Source organism: Silurus meridionalis, chromosome 21 (genome assembly GCF_014805685.1).
Source record: "Silurus meridionalis isolate SWU-2019-XX chromosome 21, ASM1480568v1, whole genome shotgun sequence".
In the NCBI taxonomy this organism is placed as follows: Eukaryota; Metazoa; Chordata; class Actinopteri; order Siluriformes; family Siluridae; genus Silurus; species Silurus meridionalis.
This window is the reverse complement of record NC_060904.1, coordinates 2885773-2907286: the sequence shown is the minus strand read 5'-3', so window position 1 is coordinate 2907286 and position 21514 is coordinate 2885773. Positions and strand designations below refer to the sequence as shown.

At 43.3% G+C, this 21514-nt stretch overlaps 2 protein-coding genes and 1 long non-coding RNA gene across 3 annotated transcripts; 2 read left to right on the top strand and 1 right to left on the bottom strand.

Moving 5' to 3' along the window:
- Window positions 1-1365: 1365 nt before the first annotated feature.
- Window positions 1366-13160, bottom strand: cdk8 (cyclin-dependent kinase 8). Its single transcript, XM_046877681.1, has 13 exons — window positions 12648-13160; window positions 8936-9011; window positions 8500-8610; window positions 7623-7763; window positions 6626-6683; window positions 6052-6183; window positions 5345-5488; window positions 4779-4848; window positions 3861-3933; window positions 3655-3752; window positions 3458-3536; window positions 3023-3178; window positions 1366-2393 (listed from the first exon to the last, which is right to left on the bottom strand). The coding sequence occupies exons 1-13, from the start codon at window positions 12773-12775 to the stop codon at window positions 2268-2270; spliced, it is 1392 nt and encodes a 463-aa protein (XP_046733637.1). The 5' UTR covers window positions 12776-13160; the 3' UTR covers window positions 1366-2267.
- On the top strand, window positions 2405-20692 carry LOC124403862. The gene is made up of 2 exons (XR_006928964.1): window positions 2405-3018; window positions 19777-20692. It is a non-coding gene; the product is annotated as an uncharacterized LOC124403862 (long non-coding RNA).
- Window positions 13990-20692, top strand: rnf6 (ring finger protein (C3H2C3 type) 6). The gene is made up of 4 exons (XM_046877680.1): window positions 13990-14063; window positions 15649-15804; window positions 15991-16110; window positions 16975-20692. The coding sequence occupies exons 2-4, from the start codon at window positions 15663-15665 to the stop codon at window positions 18756-18758; spliced, it is 2046 nt and encodes a 681-aa protein (XP_046733636.1). The 5' UTR covers window positions 13990-14063; window positions 15649-15662; the 3' UTR covers window positions 18759-20692.
- Window positions 20693-21514: the final 822 nt, after the last annotated feature.

Below are 21514 nucleotides of genomic sequence, written 5' to 3'. Positions count from 1 at the left end.
CAGGGGTATCAGAAATATATAACAGGCGAGCAGGTTCTACATGGTTGTGACTAGTTGTCTCTTTTTTTCTTCTTGTGTATTTATACAGTGTTGTGTATATACTGTATACTATATTATGTCTCTATTCTTTTATATATTTGTATTTCTTTTTCTTTGCTGCTGTAATAGAAAAATTTCCCAACTGTAGCAAATAAAGGCTTATCTTATCTAATCTTATCTTAAACCTAAAGCTTTTACATTTCTGTATGTGTTCATTATACTACAGTCAATGTTGTAAGTCACTCCAAGTGAATATACAAAGAAAATCACAATATTTACAGACTGATGCTTTCAAGCATATTATTATTATCAATACATATATGTGTGTTGGAATTTATGTGCAACAAGCAACGATAAATTTGTTTACGAAGTTGCAAAATAAAAGGTGAAAATGAAGCTGGGATCAACCGTGATACAGCACCCATGGAGTAAAGAGGGTCAAGGGCCATGCTCAGGGGCCCAACAAGGGCAACTTAGAAGTTTAGTATCTGAACCACTGATCTACCAATCAGGAGCCCAGAGCCTTAATGTTTGGAGGACTAGAGAAAAAGGAGACACAGTCAGTCACTATCAAAAACGATGCACGTGTGTGTTTGTGTGCATGTTTTACATTTAATATAAAATTTTCTAAAGATATGATCTGATTAACTGTTCTACTTATTTCAAGACAACTTAAATATCTTCATTCCTTTCATTCATTCACTCCCTCAATATGCAGAATTGGCAGGATTTTCTCATTTTAAGAGAAATTCTTGAAGTTGGACATAAAACGCGAAAGAATCCATATCGCTAGTGTCGTTAAAAACACAGAAAAAGATTTACAACACTATAAATTGTATTTATGGTACGGAGTGAGTAGCCACAGTGACACTGCGCTAACGAGAAAGTGACCGTGCTCGGAGTGTGAGGCAGAGACTTGCGGTCCGTCATTTAATACATTCGTGAGGGAACTCAAATTTTAAACTGGGTTCCGCACGTAAAAAGGATTGCATTCGGTACATGGATGCACTGAACTAAAAACCCTCCACTGAAACGGTTCGGGACGTGTACCATTACACACCTAATGTATTATAATAATAACATTACGGATGATGACATTGTTATGGGTTGTTGTGGTGCATTAGTAACAGGCTAGAGTTGCTTCCTTTAACTGAGAATCTCCTGCATTCCTAGATGTACACACAAGCATTGTGGCGACCTTTCACCCACAGATTCCTCGTTCCATCTTCCAAACACCCAGGTGTCAGAAATTCCTATTTTTGTGAGCATATCTGATATAAAGACACACACACACACACACACACACAGAAACAGGGTGACATCCCATTTTAAACGTTTCCCTCTTTATTATCAGGATACTTGCTTCATGTAAAATATTTCATTACAATACAGTACAACGTATCAGCGATCTGCTCACTACACAGGTCTGGTCCATGGGGCAGCCGAATCAGACCGAGTCATGGCACAGACCTGCGTCTGTCACAGCAAAGAAAAAACAAACAAAAAAAGACAAAAGCCTCTTGCCTCTCCTAACGTGAAAACAAAGCAAGAAACATTAAATTAGAACTACTAAAGTCAAGTTTTCTGTTTTTCATTCTCCATCCCTTCTCCCTTCCCAGTGGCCATTAACGCTATTGTCCAGCAGGGGGCACAAGATGCACTTGTCAGACTCCACACAGCAGCTCCAGCACTTAGAATACACAACCAGCAATGACCTGTGTGTAAGTGTGTCTAAGTGTGTGTCTAATTGTGAAAGTGTGTGTTATATTCTGTCAATGCTGGCAGTCATTAATTCATTAGCAGCTTTAGTTCTGGAGATGCTAGGAGTTTTGTTGATTGGAGAACCCCCTCAAATTAAGCACAGCTTTTAGTACCACATGGTTTTTATTTTATTTTTTTGCTCTTTAGGTTTATTTTGAATGTTTATTTATGAATTTGTGAAATATCTGCGCAAAGAATCAGACAGATGACCCATGACACAGACACGTACAGACACGTTCATTCTCTGCCTTTCATTACCGTGCTTTTTCCACACGCATGTTCTCTGTTGTCGTGGCGATGGGATGCATCATTATGTTAGTTCGAGTCTTGGCGGTGTCTTTATGGTAACGTTACATGACGAGCGCCCGGAGGGAGAAGGAGTGGCGGGGCTTTAAGGTCATGCCCGTGGTCACACCCACCTCCCCGCACAGTACGTTCTTTCTTCAGGGCGCCGGGTGGGCATGGGCTCAGTAGCGGTGTGTCTGGTGCGAGTATTGCGGAGGCTGCTGGGAGGTAGAGGAGTATCCCATGCTGCTCTGGGGCAGTGATGTGCTTGGTCCTGGGTTCTGGTAGGCAGCATGTGGATTTGAACGCTGAAATGGAAACCTGTGTCATTCCTCAACATTTTTTCACCATATACAAGTTTTCTTTTTTTTTTTTTTTTTTTTTTATAAAATAATGATATTAAATATATAAACAAAGAATATTGAACTCATGGGCTTTTTGGTGGAAGTCATTCAAAATCTTCATCAGTGTGGACAGATCTGTGACAGATTTTCTGATGGATGCCAAAAGTGTGTAAAAACTGTGCAGTAGCAGTCGACGGATTTGCGATTTATTTGGCATTAATAGCTGATTGGTAGATCATATGCTGATAGTTTTTCCGGGTTGCGTCTGCACAGGAGCGGTTGAGAAGTCATTTTACAGTATGAGAGCGGCCTCTAGAGGCGAATCAATGACACCATGTGCTGTTTGGTTTGACACTTGAGACTACGCGCTTCATTAAATCATTAAATTGCATTTTTAAAAATGTCATTTGTTTTTATTACAACGTTATGTACTATTTTACATGGCGAGGTGGAGGTGATTAATCGGCTATCAGCAAGTGCGAATCCAACCAAGCTATCGGTATCATTAAAATCTGTGACTAATTAGGTACAGTGTTTTGTGTGTGTGTGTGTGTGTGTGTGTGTGTGTGTGTGTGTGTGTGTGTGTGAGGTACCTGGTAGTCTGAGGCCATGATCAGGCCGCTTGAGGTAGTGGTAGGCGGAACCACTCTCACTTTTTTGAGAGGCGGGCCTTGTGCGTGGCTGTTGTCAGGGTTACCAGTGTGCCCCGCCCCATTGGTGTGGTTGTTCCCCTGTTGCTGCTGGTTCTTCTGCAGATTATACAAAAAAATGTAAACACTAAAAACGGCAAAAATAAAAGACCACAAACATCACAGAAGATGGCAAACTTCTTTGCTTTCCTTCTGCGAGCACTGAGCACTCAGGACAGTTTTAAAGACTGTAAGCAACATTCAGCTTTCCGAAGAAGTCGAACGTACATGTTATGTAGCCTACATTTTGAACATAATTGATTCATGAAAGAAAAAAAAAAAAAAAAAAAAAAAAACATACTTCAAGGCATCAGCCATAAAATGGCAGAACTTCCTTACTTTATCCGCCTTGTCCTCGGGTTCCTCCTCTGTCAAGAACTCTCGCTTGGGGTATGGGATCTGGCAACCTGCGAATACACTGAGGAAAAAAAAAAAGAATAAAAACACCTCAAATTTCGCACACGAAAGGTTCAAAAGAACTGCAGAAATGGTGTTCGTGCTTTCGGTTTGAGCAGGAACAGAGCTGCAGCACTCACTCAGAGGTGGGAAGAGGCTCCTCCAGGAAGTACGGGTCCTGCATGGCCTGTTCAGATGTGATCCTTCGGATCGGGTCCATAGTGAGCAGCTTTTGGAGCTGAAACCGAGACGACACCCGTATCAGTGATGATGCGAACACAAGAGTTAAGTAATTTCTCGATTTTTTTGTTTTGGTCCAGATTTTGCGGGACATTTTAAAACTTACCAAGTGGAATGCTTTACTGTCAGGTTTGACTTTATGCTTTTCCATGTATTTTATAAGGCTGCAGTTAGTGTATCTGCAGGAAGAACAGAAACGGTTGGGGGGTTAGTTTCCACTGCATATACACAATATTGTCAAAAGTTTTGGACCCTTCCCCAACCACTCATATGCTTCTTGAACATGTCATTACACTCTTCTGGGAAAGCTTTCCATTCAGTGTTACCGAGTCAAATGTAGGCCTTTTAAGACATTTTTCCAAAATCATTTAGAATAAAATTTAAGACCTATCAAGAACATAAAAAAAAAAGAAACACAAATACAGTGTTAGTAACTGGCCGCAGCTGAGCCTGAAAATCGCTAGCGGAAAAATGTAAAAAAAAACGTCTGTGGTACAATCCAAGAGAGATCTGCAGCAATAACAAAGCTGATTCGCTGTTGCATGTTGGTCTCGTTTGTCGTCTTAATACAGCGAATTATATTTGGAGTAGCGAAAGAAAGAACTACAACACCACAGAAACAACAAAAACATTCTTGCTGCGGGATTTCAAGGAACATTAGAGGTAGCGTTACATAGACGTTGAAAAATTTTAGATCCAGAACAGCGAATTTAGGACTTTTTAAGACCTAAAATTGAGATTTTTTAAAATTTGATTCTATATATATGCTAGTTATCAGACACCTGGCTAAATGATCGTGTGAGTAAATGACGGTTAAATGTCTGCAACAGAATCACAAAAAAAGCAAGTACTTTCTGTCCGAAAATCACACAGCGTAAAGCGGACTGTACAGGTTGCCTCCACTTACTGTAATCTATAAAGCTCGTACTTGTGCCTAGTTACGGCTGCTAACCTACAATTAGTCAGTTCAGTTTAAAGATTTGCTGAAAAACTGTAACGCAACGCGAACGAGCTGCAGACTCACGTGTTCCTTCTGAAGTCTTTCATAAGTGTGGAGTGTTCCGGCATCTTCTTAATGTCCTCCCAGTCTTTATCTGAAAACAACATAAGACTGAAAATCTCTTCTCAATTATACACATTTATTTTTATTTTTTTTATAAATCTATGATACAAGGCACTGAACAAAGTACATACTATGATCGGTCCGATTGATATTGACAGATTTTCTGCGTTTTTGGCATCGGCTGATTGTGCTGCAAATGACGCCAATTTTTAGGCAGATGCTTCATGTTCCGTTTATTTCTCGTGTACTAATTTGCTAAGCTAAACAGCTAATCAGAGCTCCACCGCTGCTTAAGCAGAGTCAACAACGACGCTCAAAAACCACTTGACCTTCCTCTGACGGCTGACTGTCAGCTTCATGTGTCTTTTGCTTTTTAGTTCTTATCATTCGTTCACGATCTAAACTTCTATATTTTATTGGTTAAAAAAGAGAAGCAGTTTTGGAGAGAGAAGGAAAGGTAGGTTTTTGAGTCTTTACATATACACACACACATGATGGAAAATGTGATGCGTGTCGCTTCAGATTACCTGCAGGGAAGCCCATGACATTAAAGATGCGGTCCAGCTGGTCGTGGTGGTACGGGTTACTGGTCTTAATGTCCTCCTGCCTACAGTGGAATATCGGCTCCGATGTCAAGAGCTCGGCGAAGATGCAGCCGATTGCCCAGATATCTTCAGAACACAGAAACGGTAAGAAGGAAATTGAAGAGGCAAATATAAATACATGATTTGTATGTATGAAGACGCTGGTTACTTTTCTACACGGTGTAAAATGACACTGGTTTCACAATTCGATTCTTAGAAGAGTTTAAACAACTTTTTTATGAAGTTAATTTATGACACAGATAATGCAACAAAATGTGCAGTTTTGTCTGAATTAACAAAAACATTAAAAAAATCTTAACTTATCCAAAATGTAACACAGGTTTAACAACATGTAAAAATAAAAATAAATACAAATGAGGAAAAAAAAAAAAGAGAAAACAACACTTAAAAAAATGACAAACAACTCATTTCACCATTTTAACTGGACGCAGAGCTCCAAAGTCGACTAAAAAGCCCGCTCTCATCCTTAAGAATGAATACACTAATGAATCTATTTGTAAAATATTTATGATGACAGACATTTAGAAAGATATTGCAATCACTTAGAGACAATAGATACATAAAATACACACAACAAACATTTTAAAATCAAGCTGAAACTTTCTCTCTCTCACACACACACACCTTACCGATGGCTTTGGTGTAATGTCTGGCTCCCAGCAGCAGTTCTGGTGCTCGGTACCAGAAGGTGACCACCACAGGGTCCAGATCAGCTAAAGGCTTTAGTGGTGAATTAAAGAGCCGGGCAAAGCCCATATCCGCTACACACACACACACACACACACACACACACACACACACACACACACACAATTACTACAGAACCACTGTGCACAAATAATTTATAAAATTTTTATTACATCTATAAAATATAAAGAATTCTCCATTCTGATTGGCCGGGAAGTGTTTATATATTTTCTAAAACAACAGTGCTGACAGTCGTCCCGGCTGCATTTTACATCACAGAGGGGCTCATTCTAATCTGTTATCATGTCTAAAGTAAAAATCTTTCAAGTAAATAAATAAATAAATAAATAAATAAATAAATAAATAATCAACGTCAAGGCTAACAGTAATCCCACCATTAATTGTTCTGCTATAACAGCACTCCTCGAGGGGTTTCATTAAAATCAAATCAAAATCAAATTTCTAATTCAAGTGAATGACATACAGTGCAGAATATAATCGGGTGTGACATCATACCTATTTTGACACGGCCCCTCTCTGGCCCCTCGCCCATTACTAAGATATTTGCAGGTTTCTGGACAGGAGAAAAGAAAGATAAGCTCACACAGGCACTTAAAACACACTTTACAGTCAGAGCTCATATTATACAGTGGGGTCCGACGTGTTGGTCGTAACACCTCTTATTTCGGGGCGTTCGACACCTAAAGGTCACATGACCAGGTGCTGCTGAGGCTGTGAAAATTTTGCATCTCAGAGAGGGTTTGAAAGGTCACTTCCTGTGTAGATGGCAATGTTTTTGGTGAGCTGGTTAGCCAAGTGCTGACACTCATGACATCATTCGATCGCTCTATATAACTTGTACTAGTACTTGGGGCTTTAAATTCTGTGAATTCGGTATGTGTGACACAATAAACAGTCAAGCACAGAGAGAAAAGGGTCCGGGTTCGCCTCTCAGAGGATTAGCAGAAAATTTATGAGCATTTCAGAGTAGAAGCAGAGATGAGTAATCCTAACTAAAGTTAAAACCACGTCCCTCAAGTGTTCAGCTGAACAAAATGACAAATTCTATATTTTCAGGCAACTGAATTCTGGAGGCCTTTTTTTGTGTCTCAATTGTTACTGAACATTTGGTGTTAAAAATAAATAAAAAGTATTATACAGTGTGATGTCACACTTCACGAACCCAAAGATGCGTTTCATTAGTTTTATTCCATAAAATAACACAAGGTTTTACTTCAAATGTGGCTTTGTAACAGTTCTACTCGAAATAACAGTGTTCCTGTTAATCACACAGCAGCTGAGACGAGCACGAGTTTAACATTCATCCTTCTCCTGACAGCTTTCCAGCACTGAATCATCAGTTCAGTCAAAACATTTCATTACAAGAGTATAAAAACTGGCAGATTAAACTGTCTGAGGGAGAGAACAGCAGGGGTGTGTGTGTAACTTCGACACACACACACACACACACACACACACACACACACACACAGTCTTTTTCTTGCTCGCTCACCAGGTCTCTGTGAAGGACCCAGTTGGCGTGCAGATAGTGGATGCCGTCCAGGATCTGGTAGAGAAGAGACTTCACCATCCCGCGCGGCAGCTGCAGAGGTTTCTTATTGGCCTTAGAGGCTCGGTGGAACTTAATGATGTGCTACACACACACACACACACACACACACACACACACACACACACACACACACACACACACACACACACACACACACACACACACAGGTGAGCCAAGAAATCTACATATAGTAACAGAGTTTTTCCATTGTGGGATTGTGGCTTAAACATGAGGGTGGATCTAAAAATACTGGGATAAGGGGGTGGGGCTAAAACAAAGAGCTGGTGTATAAAGGGGTGGGGCTAAAACAAGAGCTTGTGTATAAAAAGGTGGGGCAAAAACAAAGAGCTGTGTATAAAGCAGAGGAGCTCAAACAAAGAGGGGTATATAAAGGGGTGGGGCTAGAACAAGAGCTGTGTATAAAGGGGCAGGGCTTAAACAAAGAGCTGGGGCATTATGATATTTTTTGACCTTTGATTTGCCCCACAGAGAATCAGACACAAACCACCCCTCCCCAGTGCCCTTAAATGCATAATTTAGAACATCATATTGTTTTATAACACTACTGGTTAAATACCCTCAAAGGCATATGATATCAAAAGTATTGACACCCCGTGTCCTCACTTGAGACGATTATTGGGTGAAGGTTTGCTTCTCTGAATTTTCACCAACAATCGCGCGCGTGCACACACACACACACACAGGCTTCGGATTGCTTCTGAGCAAGGTGCACTAAGGATGATTGCTAAAATCTATTGGTCTGTGTGTGTGTGTGTGTGTGTGTGTGTGTGTGAGAGAGTGTGTGTGTAAACATTACCCAGAGGTCATGCTCTGCATAGTCGAAGAGAAGCCACACTTTGCGGTCCGCATGTGACAGGAAAACTTTCTGCAGTGAGATCACATTGGGGTGCTTCAGCTCTCTGAGCAGCTGCACGCACACACATATATATACACACACACACACACACACACACACACACACACAGGTTAGAAAACAGCATCATGATTTTATGAACCTGTTTAGTTTGAACTCGAACCTGTGATGATTAAATGACTTCAAGCTCCTCCCATTTTCTTACAAACCCCACCCCCTAATCCTATAAACTCTAACCTGTCAAATCTCAGTTTTGTGTGTAGTTTAAAACAGGGTGAGTAGATCAGTGAGGGTAATGATTATAAGTTTAAGCCACCCTTCCCATGTGTGATTCCAATTTCTGCTTTTGGAACAAACCCATGTGTTAAACGCAACTCACCGCTATTTCTCTGCATGCAGACATGGAGATCCCTGTGCCCTCGATCTGCTTCAGCGCATACTCTTTATCATCCTTCCTGCAAACGAACACACCGCACACAGTGAGTTTCCCCCCCCGGAGTGTGTGATTGAGCTGCTGCTCAGACATGTTAAACAGAACCCCAGCACGACTTCACAGGAAATGGAGCGTATCTTTACAACTGCATCTTTAGATGTTTCTTAAACAGAGGAGGTTGTGAACTTCACTCGAGTCAAGGTTTTTCTTTTTTCTTTTTGCAACAAGAAAACCCCACAGTGCACACAAACACACACACTTTGACACAGAATTTCAAAGACAGGAAAACCACCAGCACACAGGTGGACCACTTTATAATGCTGCTCCACATTATGGATGCTATGAAATGATGAAAAAGATAACGTGTCATATGAGGGCTACAGAGTTCATCCCTTACATCAGCTGCAGAAGTTTCTTATTAGCCTTGAAAGCTCTTATTGGCTTAAACTTAGGAGGGAATATGCATAGGCGTTGAGATAAGAAAAAGAGATATATGAATGAAGCTAAAAAAAAAATGGGATATAGGGGTGGAGTTTAAAAGGAATAGGACATAGAGGTGGAGCTTAAAAGTAATAGGATATAGGGGCGGAGCTAAAAAAGAATAGGATATAGGGGTGGAGCTTAAAAGGAATAGGACATAGGGGTGGAGCTTAAAAGGAATGGGATATAGGGGCGGAGCTAATAAAGAATAGGCTATAGGGGTGGAGCTGAAAAGAAATAGGCTATGGGGTGGAGCTAAAAGGGAATAGGATATAGCGGTGAAGCTAAAAGGAAATAGGATATAGGGGTGGAGCTAAAAGGATATAGGATATAGGGGTGGAGCTAAAAGGGAATAGGATATAGGGGTGGAGCTAAAAGGGAATAGGATATAGGGGCGGAGCTAAAAGGGAATAGGATATAGGGGCGGAGCTAAAAGGGAATAGGATATATGGGTGGAGCTAAAAAGGAATAGATATAGGGGTGGAGCTAAAAGGGAATAGGATATGGGGTGGAGCTAAAAGAGAATAGGATATAGGGGTGGAGCTAAAAGGGAATAGGATATAGGGGTGGAGCTAAAAGGGAATAGGATATAGGGGTGGAGCTAAAAGGGAATAGGATATAGGGGTGGAGATAAAAGAGAATAGGATATGGGGTGGAGCTAAAAGGGAATAGGATATAGGGGTGGAGCTAAAAGGGAATAGGATATAGGGGCGGAGCTAAAAAGGAATAGATATAGGGGTGGAGCTAAAAGAGAATAGGATATAGGGGTGGAGCTGAAAGGGAATCAGATATAGGGGTGATGAGATATGGGAGGATCTGGACGCAGCGCACCTCTAAACCCTCCCATGAATGTAGCAGCAACTTCAATCAGCTCTAAGAAGTTGTTCAAGAAGCAGCACCGCATCGTCCAATCTGGCTTCAGCAATCAACAGGTTAAAAAAAAGTTATTTCATGCAGTGGTTTAAATATTTTCCTACCGCAAACTGCCCCCAGGGTCTTTAACATTCTATCGGAAAGAAGAAAAGTATTGTAACAGCTCTAGGAATATGGACCCAGTCAGTCCTGAGATCATCATCAACCATCCAAAAAAAACCTCGGAAAGACACATGGCCTGATTATAAACCGACTTTCACATCGACTCGAGGCCAAAACTTTTCATTCCCCCCCGGTTTTACATCTGTAAGAGAATAAACGCAAATCGCACAAAGCTGTTATGCATTTCCTTTATTTCAGAATAAAAACACAGCCGGTTTGTGTGCTTGCGGTTTCTCCGCTCTAATCTTAAAAAACGACATTTTTATTTTAACTAATTATTGCAACACTTTGTTCCTCATCCAAAGGAAGCAGATAATCAGTTCGGTCGAAAAAACATCTGGATTAATCCGTGGATTCAGTACATGAATCAGATTTTTTGTTTTTTCACACAGTTCAGAATTAGTCCTCCTTAATGCCTGCGACCAATGAGCATCGACACGATGCATCACATGACCTCGAACGTGCACAAGACAAAAGGGGAGAAAAAACACCAAAGTGCTGCGAATTCAAAACAAAACAGCCAAACATTTGCCTGACGCAACCAATTTGTCTATTAGCGAAGAACAATAATGTAATAGAGTATAAATAAACGAGGCGAGGAACAGCGCCGGTTCTGTGTGTACTAGAGGTGCGACGGGCCGCAAAACTCACGGTTTCGGATCACATTACGTTTTTTTGAGTCGCGGATCGGATAATTTATCGAATCAGCTAATAAAGGGGAGGAGACGTATATAACGTGCGTTCCATTTATTACAGAACAGTTACAGCAAGGAAGCACTCTCACCCCGATCCGCTACACTGCTAACACCTGCCATGTCTTTCCAACCTCATTGGTATCAGCTTCATAGTATTTATGGTATAAGCTGATTGGACGCTGCCATATTCGGCCCTTGAGTGAGACCCTTAACCCTCTCAGCTGAGCCTGTGCTCTGACCTCAACTTCCTAACGAGCTGGGATTTACGAAGAACGAATGCTCTCTAGTTAGTAGTAAAAATCTGCTCTGCAGATTTTTGGCCCTAAAGTGTAACACCATCGCTGTTACAATATAGGGCCAAAAATCTGAGGACGCCCAACTTCCTGTTTGCGCATCCTATTCCACATTTAGTCTGTATTTGCTCTAACAACAAGCTCCACTTTTCTTAGAAGATGTTCCACTATATTTTGTAGGGATCTGTGCGAGATTCATCGAGACACACTGTGGTACTGCTGTAGGTGAGGTGAGGAGGCCTGGGGTGCAGTCTACATGTGGTGGATGGGATGTAGCTGAGGCAGAGGAACGGTTGTGACCCACCACACACAGTACAATTTTAGAAATAAAACACGTTTAGGTCCACAAGTCCGCTTCTGGCGTAAAGCTGTATCCGGATTCACGTCTATACACATTGTGTCACACTCTGGATGCACATCAAAAAGCAGGTTCTCCAGGTCTGGAGGACATTTTCGATCAAACCGAAATGGATTTGAAGGAGTTCCTCGTACATGAACGTTCAATTCAAACTCAGCAGAATCACTCTTCCTTTTATTTGTTGACTGTCTACATTAAAACACGTGTTGAAATATTACATTTAAATATTGGCACCCTTTCAGATACCCGGTCTGAGAAGCAGGGTATCTTGCCTAATCATTTCCTCGTGCTCGGGTTCCTCAGGTGAGAACAAGACGCTGAGAAGAAACCGAGTCGTTCACGAGACCAAGAAAAGCCGAGAGGAAAAAACAGATGTGATGCTTTTACACGGACTATCGACACGTTTGCGTGGATTTTGCACGCAAAAAACGTTTCGGATCCTCAGAAAAGCGCGTTTTATGAGATTAATATCGAATCTCGTGCTCAAATTGATGTATGCAGCTGTGGCTACAGTGAAACAAGACTTGCTGAATTGTGATGGTTGGGTTTCTTGCTTTTGAAAGGCTGTATGCGATACTTGAAGGTGTGATGTCACCTGTATGAGTGACAGGAAGATGTCTTAATAGAAAGAAACACACACACACACACACACACACACACACAAAGAGAGATTTCCATGGCAATGGCACGTGCCAATGCTGAGGATCAAATCACAGCTACGTGATCGAGGAGGAGGAGAAGCCGAAGCAGGACAGCTCGATGCCGGATGGAGACGCAGGCCTCGCCGCCACACTCACCCGTCTTTTCTCTTCGCCTTGTACACATGCCCGTAGGTCCCCCGGCCGACTTTACATCCCTCGTACTCGAACAGGTCCTCCACTCGTTCCCTTTCTCCAGTCAGTTTCACTTTGAAATCATAGTCCATTTTCCCCGCAGCTCGGCCGCGACCGCTCTCGTGGCCCTTTCTTCCCCGTTTAAAGCGCCGCTAACAGGGAGGCAACTTCACCCCGAGCCCCCTCTCTCTCTCTCTCTCTCTCTCACACACACACACACACACACACACACACACACACACACACACACACACACACAAAACCGAGTTGCTTTCCCTTCTCGCGTCTTCGCTCTTAAATCTCGCTCTGAATTAATCCGACATTCACCCCTTTAATATAATTTTTGCAATTTCAAAATCGACGCGTGTGTGTGTGTGTGTGTTGTCTCTCCGCACTGATCCCCCGGTTCTCAAGCAGGCCGATTTGTTTGTTGTTGTTTTTTCCTTCCCCTTCACACCGCTACTAAGCTTCCCAGCCGGTATCTCACTGGGGAGAGCCACGCGCTGGTTTACAGCACTGTCGCAAATAGTCGTAAAACCCTCTAATTGAGAGGACGCGGCTTTATGGTGCACCACGTGGATGTTCTTTGCGACTCGATCTTTTTCTTTCTCTCTTTTTACATACGAATTCAATAGAATGTTAACATTTCTATAAAACCTCTTATCATTGTTTCGTGTTTGTATCCCGGATTCTGTATATATTATCCTGTGCACATTCTGTTGATTTATCTTTGACTTCGCTCTAAAAAACCCAATGGTGCTCCGATTAGGCTAGGATTTTGGATTTGATCCCATTATAGATACACATACATGTCAGATCAACGTGGAAAAATGACAGGATATGGGTTTTAAAGACTAATCATACTTGGATAAGTGGAGTTTTTTTATTACTTGACAAATCTACATATTTTTATTCGATTTCTGGACACATTCAAGCCTTTTCTGACGTATAATCGAATCTATCAAGCAACAACACGCTGCGTCTAAATTAAAAAATGATGTAACCTGGGTTAATTTACAAACAGGAACGTGTTTCCCGTAAACAAGTTCCCGGCCGGTCATATATCTGTGTAACACCGTCGGTCCAATCTTAGTAGAGTTATTCTCCCACCCGTATTCCAACAAAATAACGCCCCCTGCGTATGATTGGTTAGCAGGTTTTCCGGGTGCGCTCAGACAGGACACCGATTGGACGGCTTACTGGGACCGTTAATTAATTCTAGAAAAACAGGGTGGTGTATTATGGCATCTATCCAATTAAAATGGAGAGGGCAGGGCTTGTCGTAATGCGGGTGGGAGAAAAAGATAACGCACCTCGGCTACATTTGGAATCAGAGCGAAGAGGAAAGAGGACTTGTCCGTGTTCGAGCTGCTGTTTCAGGTAATGGAAGTATACGTTTTCCGGCCGTGTCATCGCCGCTTGCACTGAGCGCACATCGCCGAGGTGGGGTATCAATACGCCTTTTGTCAGGGATTATCCGCTAACGGTGGTTTTTCGGCTGAACAATTGTCAATCGGCTAGTTCTCAGGAGCTAGCGCTTAGCTCGGGGGGAAACGTCTTCCCGACAGCCAGTGAACTCTCATGGCAAGTGACAGCTCGTTTTTCTTTGGTATTATTTATTTGTGAGGGTTCAGGTGGCGACGTTTTGTCGCTGATTGTGTGATGTGGGTTTGGGGCCGTTTTACATTCGGAGCGGCGCTTCTTCATTGTGTCTCGCTTTGGACTGCTAGCTTACACGGTGCCCGTCGTTTTCTTTGTCATTGCCCGCCCCTGGCTGGCGCTGATTGGTGCGTCTTTGTGCCAGTCATCGCTGCTTGCGCTGTGATTGGTCGAGGCGGTTGACACCGTCAGAGTGGTGCTCCGCTAGCTTTGCATTCTTACCCCTGGCCTGCAGGAACACTGGGTTATTATTATTATTAATGGAGATGATGAAAGAAGGGCAGATGTGTGTTTCTTTATGGTTGTATTTATAATTTAATTGTATGTATTTATTTTTCGTTGTTCCATGCCAAGCCACTCAGACCTCGGTTTTAAAGCGAGGCTTTACCGATCACTGTGTTTTACCCCATTTTGTGTAGCGTCTTCTGACTGATGGCATTTAATGGCTCAAGACAGCACAACGCTGTTTTTTATGGAGAAGCACCAAGCCCAGACCCAGACCTTCTAGCACCGAGCACTGGCCCCAAACATGTCTCCTGCACAAACCTCCGCCTGGGTCCGCAGATTCGTCTTACACCCACCTCCACTTTGTGCTTGTTGGTCCTGTAAAAGCTGAATGACCGGCATGTTGGCCTTCCTTCGGCTCTCTTCAGGGGAAAGTAGCTAGCACGCTCCAAAGGTTTCGAGAAATCGCCAGGTGACGTCATGGGAACGCAATTTGCATATTCATTGCATTGTCATGGTCATTTGCATAGCCACGTGTGTCACGTGATAGGATTAAATGTAAATTCTAAATGTTAAATACAAATGTTTTATTATAACATCTTCTAGAAAGACAACAGTTATAAAGATATAAAAAATAACTGAACTATTTATCTGTTCTTTCTCTTTTTTTTGAGGGGGAACAAAGCGGGTCACTGATTAGTTATTAGGAACAAAGTGCATCACTTACTGCTTACTAAGGACAAAACTGGGCCCTGATTGGTTATTAAGAACAAATCTGTTCACTAATTGGTTATTAGGAATGAAGCTGGTCACTGACTGGTAATCAAGAGAAAAGCTAATCACTGGTTGTTGATAACAAAGCGGGTCAGTGACTGGCTATTGGGAACGATGCAAGTTCCTGATTGGTTATTAAGAAAAATACAGTTATACACCTAAATACAGTTATTACACAGTGTAATAACACTGTAATAGCTTAAAAAAAAGACATGTAAAAGGATGCACAAACTTTTACGCTCGGCTGTGTAGTCATGACCAGCAGAACTAACTGTTCCGCCTTTCTGTGTGGGCAAACGGTGGACAGTAGTTTTGGTGGTGATGGACCCTCCCGGCGGGCGAGACGAGCGTCGCCGTCAGGCCGAGCGTCTTCGGCGGGAGGAGGCGTACTACCACTTCATCAATGAGCTGAGTGAGGAGGAGTATCGGCTCATGAGAGACAGCAACCTGCTCGGCACACCGGGTGATTTTACACACACACACACACACACACACACACACACACACACACACACACACACACAGATAGATAGATATATACATGTATACACACACTTTGCAGGGTTCTCATTCAGCATCATCATGATACTAATCTGAACCCACTATTTGCTGTTTGTTAAGGTCTTGATTATTTTGTGTGTGTGTGTAGGTGAAGTCACGGCTGAGGAGCTGAGACAGCGTCTGGATGGAGCAAAGGAGCGCTTGTCCTCGCAGCCTCGCCCTGAATCACGTCCACAGAACAGTGAGGCGGGACAGGAGGGCAGCAGTGGTGAGTTACTGCGTTAGCAGCAGGTCTTTGGCTAGCATTTAGCTTGTAGCTGCATGTTCTGCTAGCATGAAAAATCGGTTCCTCACTTGGATTGTATTATTACTAGGGTTGCAAAATTCCAGGAATTTTTAAGACTGGAAACTTTCCACTGGAATTAATGGGAATATATGGGAATCAACAGGAATCAAATTCTACTTTTAGTTGCCACAGACACCTTCATCCAGAGAAGGACATATTAAAAGGAATAAACTGGGACTTTCCAAAATTGCAGGTTGGCTAATAACAAGGAAACTAAATGTAGTTGGAAAATTTGCAGGATTATTTTGTTTAAAACAACCAGATTTCATTCAATTTCAGTTAAATTTCTCTCTGCACAATCATCACATGCACACAGCACATTTACTGCAGGATCTCGGTGCTGAGGCCACGCTCCCTACATGCACTGTGCATTTGTTGTTGAGGTATTCACATAAATTACATAAATATTACATTAATCCATTTCAAACTTCCCTGTGTTAGCTATTGTGCAACAAAATGATACTAACGATTAAATTAGTCAAAAATTATATTTTTTTAAATCTGTATTAGTTTGCATGCGTCAGCTTACGACCAAACAAAATATTTATGTTTGTATATGATACAGTTTATTTACGGTTTCTCAAATATTTCCAAAATTCCCCATAGAAAGTTTCTGGAAATTTGCCACCCCTTTCCTAATTGTTGCAGAGTGTGTGTTGCAGAGTGTGTGTTGCAGAGTGTTTGTTGCATGGCAGCAGTAAGGGAGACACTAAACAGGCAAATTGTGGCAAAATAAGAATAAAAAAGTGCCTGATCGGATTCGCTTCCTGTGTGCTTGTGTTTCAGCTGCTGCCGAATCCGGGGCTGAGAGCACAAATGGAGACTCTCTGCTGGAATGGCTGAACACGTTCCGGCGCACAGGCAACGCCACCCGCAGTGGCCAGAGCGGGAACCAGACGTGGCGCGCTGTGAGCCGAACAAATCCGAACAGTGGCGAGTTTCGATTCAGCCTGGAAATCAACATCAATCACGAACAGCCCGAGCCGGGGGAACACAGCGACACCTCTGAACCGGTCGAAATCCCCGTTCCGCAGAGGGCCTCTGCTTCTCTACGCACTCCCCCAAGGCCCTCTCCCTATTCCACTCAGCACCCTGCCCCTTATTCTACCACCAGGCCCACCCTGGGGAGGCGAGCTCAGGCACGGCGCACTCGCAGTAGCATGACTCCGCCCATAACCCCGCCTCTGATCTCCCATGCTCCGTATACAAGTTTGAGGAGGAACCTTGCTTTGCCTCAGCCAGTGCAGCTTCCTCCTCCTGCACCTCCTCCTCCTTCCGCTCTTTCACAGGCCACACCCATATCCCCGCCTCAACAACAGGATAGTACTAACAGCATGCAGGGTCAAGTACAGCCGCAGCTTTCTTCGCTTGGTAATGAGGAGGAGCAGGAAGCTAACGATACTCCGGACTGTCCGGAAAGTGGGTCTCAGGCCAGTGCCCAGGCAGTGGCACAAAGCCGCGAGGCACGCAGAACTCGTTCACGTGGCCGGGTCCGCCGGATAGCTCTGTCTCGGTCCTCGCGTCGTAGCCGCTCTCCTCTGGATCGAAACGCCGCTCGAAGCTCAAGCCCGACCCCCAGCAACAGTGCGCCTGCGCTAGAGTCCCCTGGAAACGTGGCTGCTGCCTCTGTGGAGATGGTGGAAATTCCTTCAGAGCCAACAGCAGCAGCGGAATCTGCCACCGAAGTGGGCACAGAGGAGGGCGAGACACCTGCGTCTGGTGCGTCAGGAGGCGTCCGCCGGCACCCAACTATCATGTTGGATTTGCAGGTGCGGCGAATCCGGCCGGGAGAGAACCGGGACCGCGATAGCATTGCTAGCCGCACGCGCTCTCGTGCCCGTGCCGCGGAAAATACAGTCACCTTCGAGAGCGACAGTGGAGGCTTCCGGCGGACCATCTCGCGCTCAGAACGTGCCGGCATCCGCACCTACGTCAGCACTATCCGCATTCCCCTACGACGCATCTCGGAGACAGGTCTGGGCGAGCCGAGCTCAACGGCATTGCGTTCCATCCTGCGGCAGATCATGACGGGCTTTGGGGAACTCAGTTCCTTAATGGAGACGGAGGCAGACCCAGAAGGCTCCGCCCCTGGACAGAACGTGGGCGTCACCAGTGTGGCTCAGGCACAGCGCACGCAGGGTGGCGAAGCCACAACGGGGAGTTCTGTAACCGATTTGGGACGAGAGGGTGGAGCAGTAGGCGACGCAGGCCAGGCCAGGCTGGGCGCCAACGGACGGGACACAAATAACCTGGTGGAAAACGGCACCTTGCCCATCCTGCGCCTGGCGCACTTCTTCCTTCTGAACGACGAGGAGGACGACGAGCACCCGCGCGGCCTCACCAAAGAGCAGATTGACAATCTGGCTACGCGCACCTACGGCCAGGCGAGCCTGGAGGGTGAACAGGGGCGCGCCTGCAGCGTCTGCATTAACGAGTACGCACAGGGCAACAAGCTGCGCAGCCTTCCCTGCGCACACGAGTTCCACATCCACTGCATCGACCGCTGGCTCTCGGAGAACAACACGTGCCCCATCTGCAGGCAGCCCATTCTGTCCAGCCACCAGGACTGACTCCGTTCCTTAATCGCTCCTGTACATAGCGCTTCGGCTGTTCCACCTGTTCCTCCATCGAAACCCACTGTCTTCGGCTGTAGGTAGAACCAAAAGAAGAAACGACACAGAGAATTAACAAAGCTTTATTTTTTTAGACCTGTTTTCCTTTTTTGTTTGTGCCCCCCAATCCCCCCCCCCCACCTCCCGTCCGCGTCGACCCCCTCCCATCCTGCTTCAGGGTTTCCGTTAACGAAACATGACAAATACTAACTGTGAAGAATCAGTGTTAAATCTAATCTTCAGCATTTCACAACATGGATTTTATAGCTCAAGCTGTACATGCCAGACTCGGAGGAGATCCGTGTAAATACATGAACGCCTGTGCTTTTTATTTTTTTTTTTGTTTTTCCGCGAGCGTTCCACAAGGCGCCGTAGAAACACGCGTAAGATAAGCTCCTTTCTGAACGGTGCGAGTTTAGTTTTTACTTCTTGCTCTCTTAGCAGGATGGTCCACTTTTAACGCTCTTAACGACTTTTAGCGCATCGGCGTGCGGCGACGGACGGGACGCCTGACTCTGACTCGCAGTTTTAAGATTATAGTCGTTGAAACGGCAACTCAACACTACACGCTAGAACAATATAGACTGCTTTTCTTTTCTCCCCACTTCACAGCTCTGATGCTTCACCATGTGGATTATTTAATGGTCTTTCATCGGCCCCGTTGCGTGCATGCGTCATTATCGGTTCTTTTTTTTTTTTTTTTTTTTTTTTTTAAATCAGTGTGTGAATACAATGACAGCAAAACAGGTCATTCTTCACTGAGTGATGGATAATCAGTTCGATATTCTTCTTAAAGCACTTGCAGAAGGAGATTTAGGATTTAAAAAAAGTGTTTTGCCTTTAACTTTTACAATAGGTGCAATGATAGAACAAAAAGAGTGGATGATTTTAAATGTGTTTATTGCTATTTTGAAGTACACAAATGCTAATATTTCTCGTTCAGCTCGGCTTGTTACTGACATTTGAGTTGTTTGAGTGTGTGTGTGTGTGTGTGTGTGTGTGTGTTATGTTTGCTTTTTTTCCCTCCTATTACATGCTGTTGTCTTCCAGGTTTTGTCCCTCAATCCGATTCCCCTATGCTTCCTGTTCTAATGGCTTGTTTTTCCCTTTTTCACTTCCTTCCGATTTAGTAAATTACACTGAACAAACCCAACAGTACTCAATATCATCAGAACACAGAGGCAGATAGCATTTTTATTATGATTATTATTATTATTACATAAACGCAGCTTAGAATTCTCTCCGAACTATAATTCTTCAGGAAGGTGACAAACTGACTTTTCTCCGCTTAAAGGGCTTTTGATGATGATGATGATGATGAGCAGGAGGAGCAGCATCATTCAGCTTCTGTGTTCTTATCCTTTGTGCATGAACAGGGTTTTACACACACACACACACACACACACACGCTGCAGCCGCGTTTCCCTTCTTCCTTCCGAGCAGACGAATCGGTACGCCTTCATTACGCCTCAATGTCTCGTTTAAAGGAAACAGTAGGAAAAAATAAGTGGTTTCCTCGACCTTTTCTTTCCAGGTGTTGTGGATTATACTTGCATTTTGTGTGTATGTTGCGAAGGAACTCGTGTGTGTGTGTGTGTGTGTGTGTGTGTGTGTGTGTGAGAGAGAGTGAGTGTGCGTGGGTGTGTGGATACCTATGAAACAGTGAGTATGCTAGTGGTCATGCATCCAAGAACGCGACGGGGTCTTTGGCCATGAAAGAAAAAAAAATCCAGAATGATTTATTTAGTTCTTATTTAATGAGGTAAGAAACGACCTTGAGATATGAATATGTATTATGTTCTAATGTGATGCTAAAAGAAACAGTTATGGATATGTATTCTGTTACTATGTAATAAAGCGAGCAAATGAGTTTTCTGCTCCTTCAGATGAAACCAAGGTTTGTTCAATTTTTTTTTTTTTGCTTGTGTTATTGTGCCGCAGACGAGATTGGAGCTCAGTCACGTTTTACAATACGTCCAATCGTATTATCGACCAGTGAGCAAATATTGTCAGTATTTCTTTTTGATATATTTTAGGAATAAACGTTCAGCTCACATCACCTCCAGCTCTAATACCTACCATTTCATTATTTAAAGGTGTAATAGTAAGTTTTTGTTTCATACCAGAACAAATAATGTAAAAAATGATAATAAATTGATAACTATTGTCTCAGATCAAGTGGAATAAGACCATTTGGATACTTGCCTCCAGGTCCAGACTGTGTATTAGAATTGGCTTCTTGTCAATAATTTCCTAGACACGTCCCCAACACTCGTGCGCATCCTAATTGCTCAGTATAGTCCCTGTTTCAAGCGAAGTATTTTGGCTTTGCAAAGTCCATGTTCTTAAAAGTGACGTCATGGCAGATTTGAGGTGGAGGTTTGTGCATGTGGGTCCAGTCACTGAGTATTAAAAACTCCACCATTAAACCTGGGAGCTGCACAAGAGGTGCATAAGATCATATCTTATGTACCTTCAACTTATTCTCATTTACTTAAAACTATTCTAAATTAAAAAAAGAACTAAAGGCTGTTTCTAGTGGTAGAAGGTTCAGAAATTGATATTTGATTTATTTGCTTTACTGGTGCCAATAAATAAATACAATCCTACAACACTTATAAAAAAAATATTTAACTGAATTACTGCAAGTATATAATTCTAATTTATAGAAGACTTTCTAACGTGGTTTGTAAAATTCGTGTAGTGGAAATTCA

Coding starts and splice junctions, on each gene's coding strand:
- cdk8 (XM_046877681.1), bottom strand. CDS start 12,775: ATGGACTATGATTTCAAAGTGAAACTGACTGGAGAAAGGGAACGAGTG. Junction 7,764..8,499: donor ATGCAGAGCATGACCTCTGG/GTAATGTTTACA, acceptor GTGTGTGTGTAG/CACATCATTAAGTTCCACCG. Junction 3,753..3,860: donor ACAGTAAAGCATTCCACTTG/GTAAGTTTTAAA, acceptor TCTCGGTTTCAG/CTCCAAAAGCTGCTCACTAT.
- rnf6 (XM_046877680.1), top strand. CDS start 15,663: ATGGACCCTCCCGGCGGGCGAGACGAGCGTCGCCGTCAGGCCGAGCGT. Junction 15,805..15,990: donor CAACCTGCTCGGCACACCGG/GTGATTTTACAC, acceptor GTGTGTGTGTAG/GTGAAGTCACGGCTGAGGAG. Junction 16,111..16,974: donor GGGACAGGAGGGCAGCAGTG/GTGAGTTACTGC, acceptor CTTGTGTTTCAG/CTGCTGCCGAATCCGGGGCT.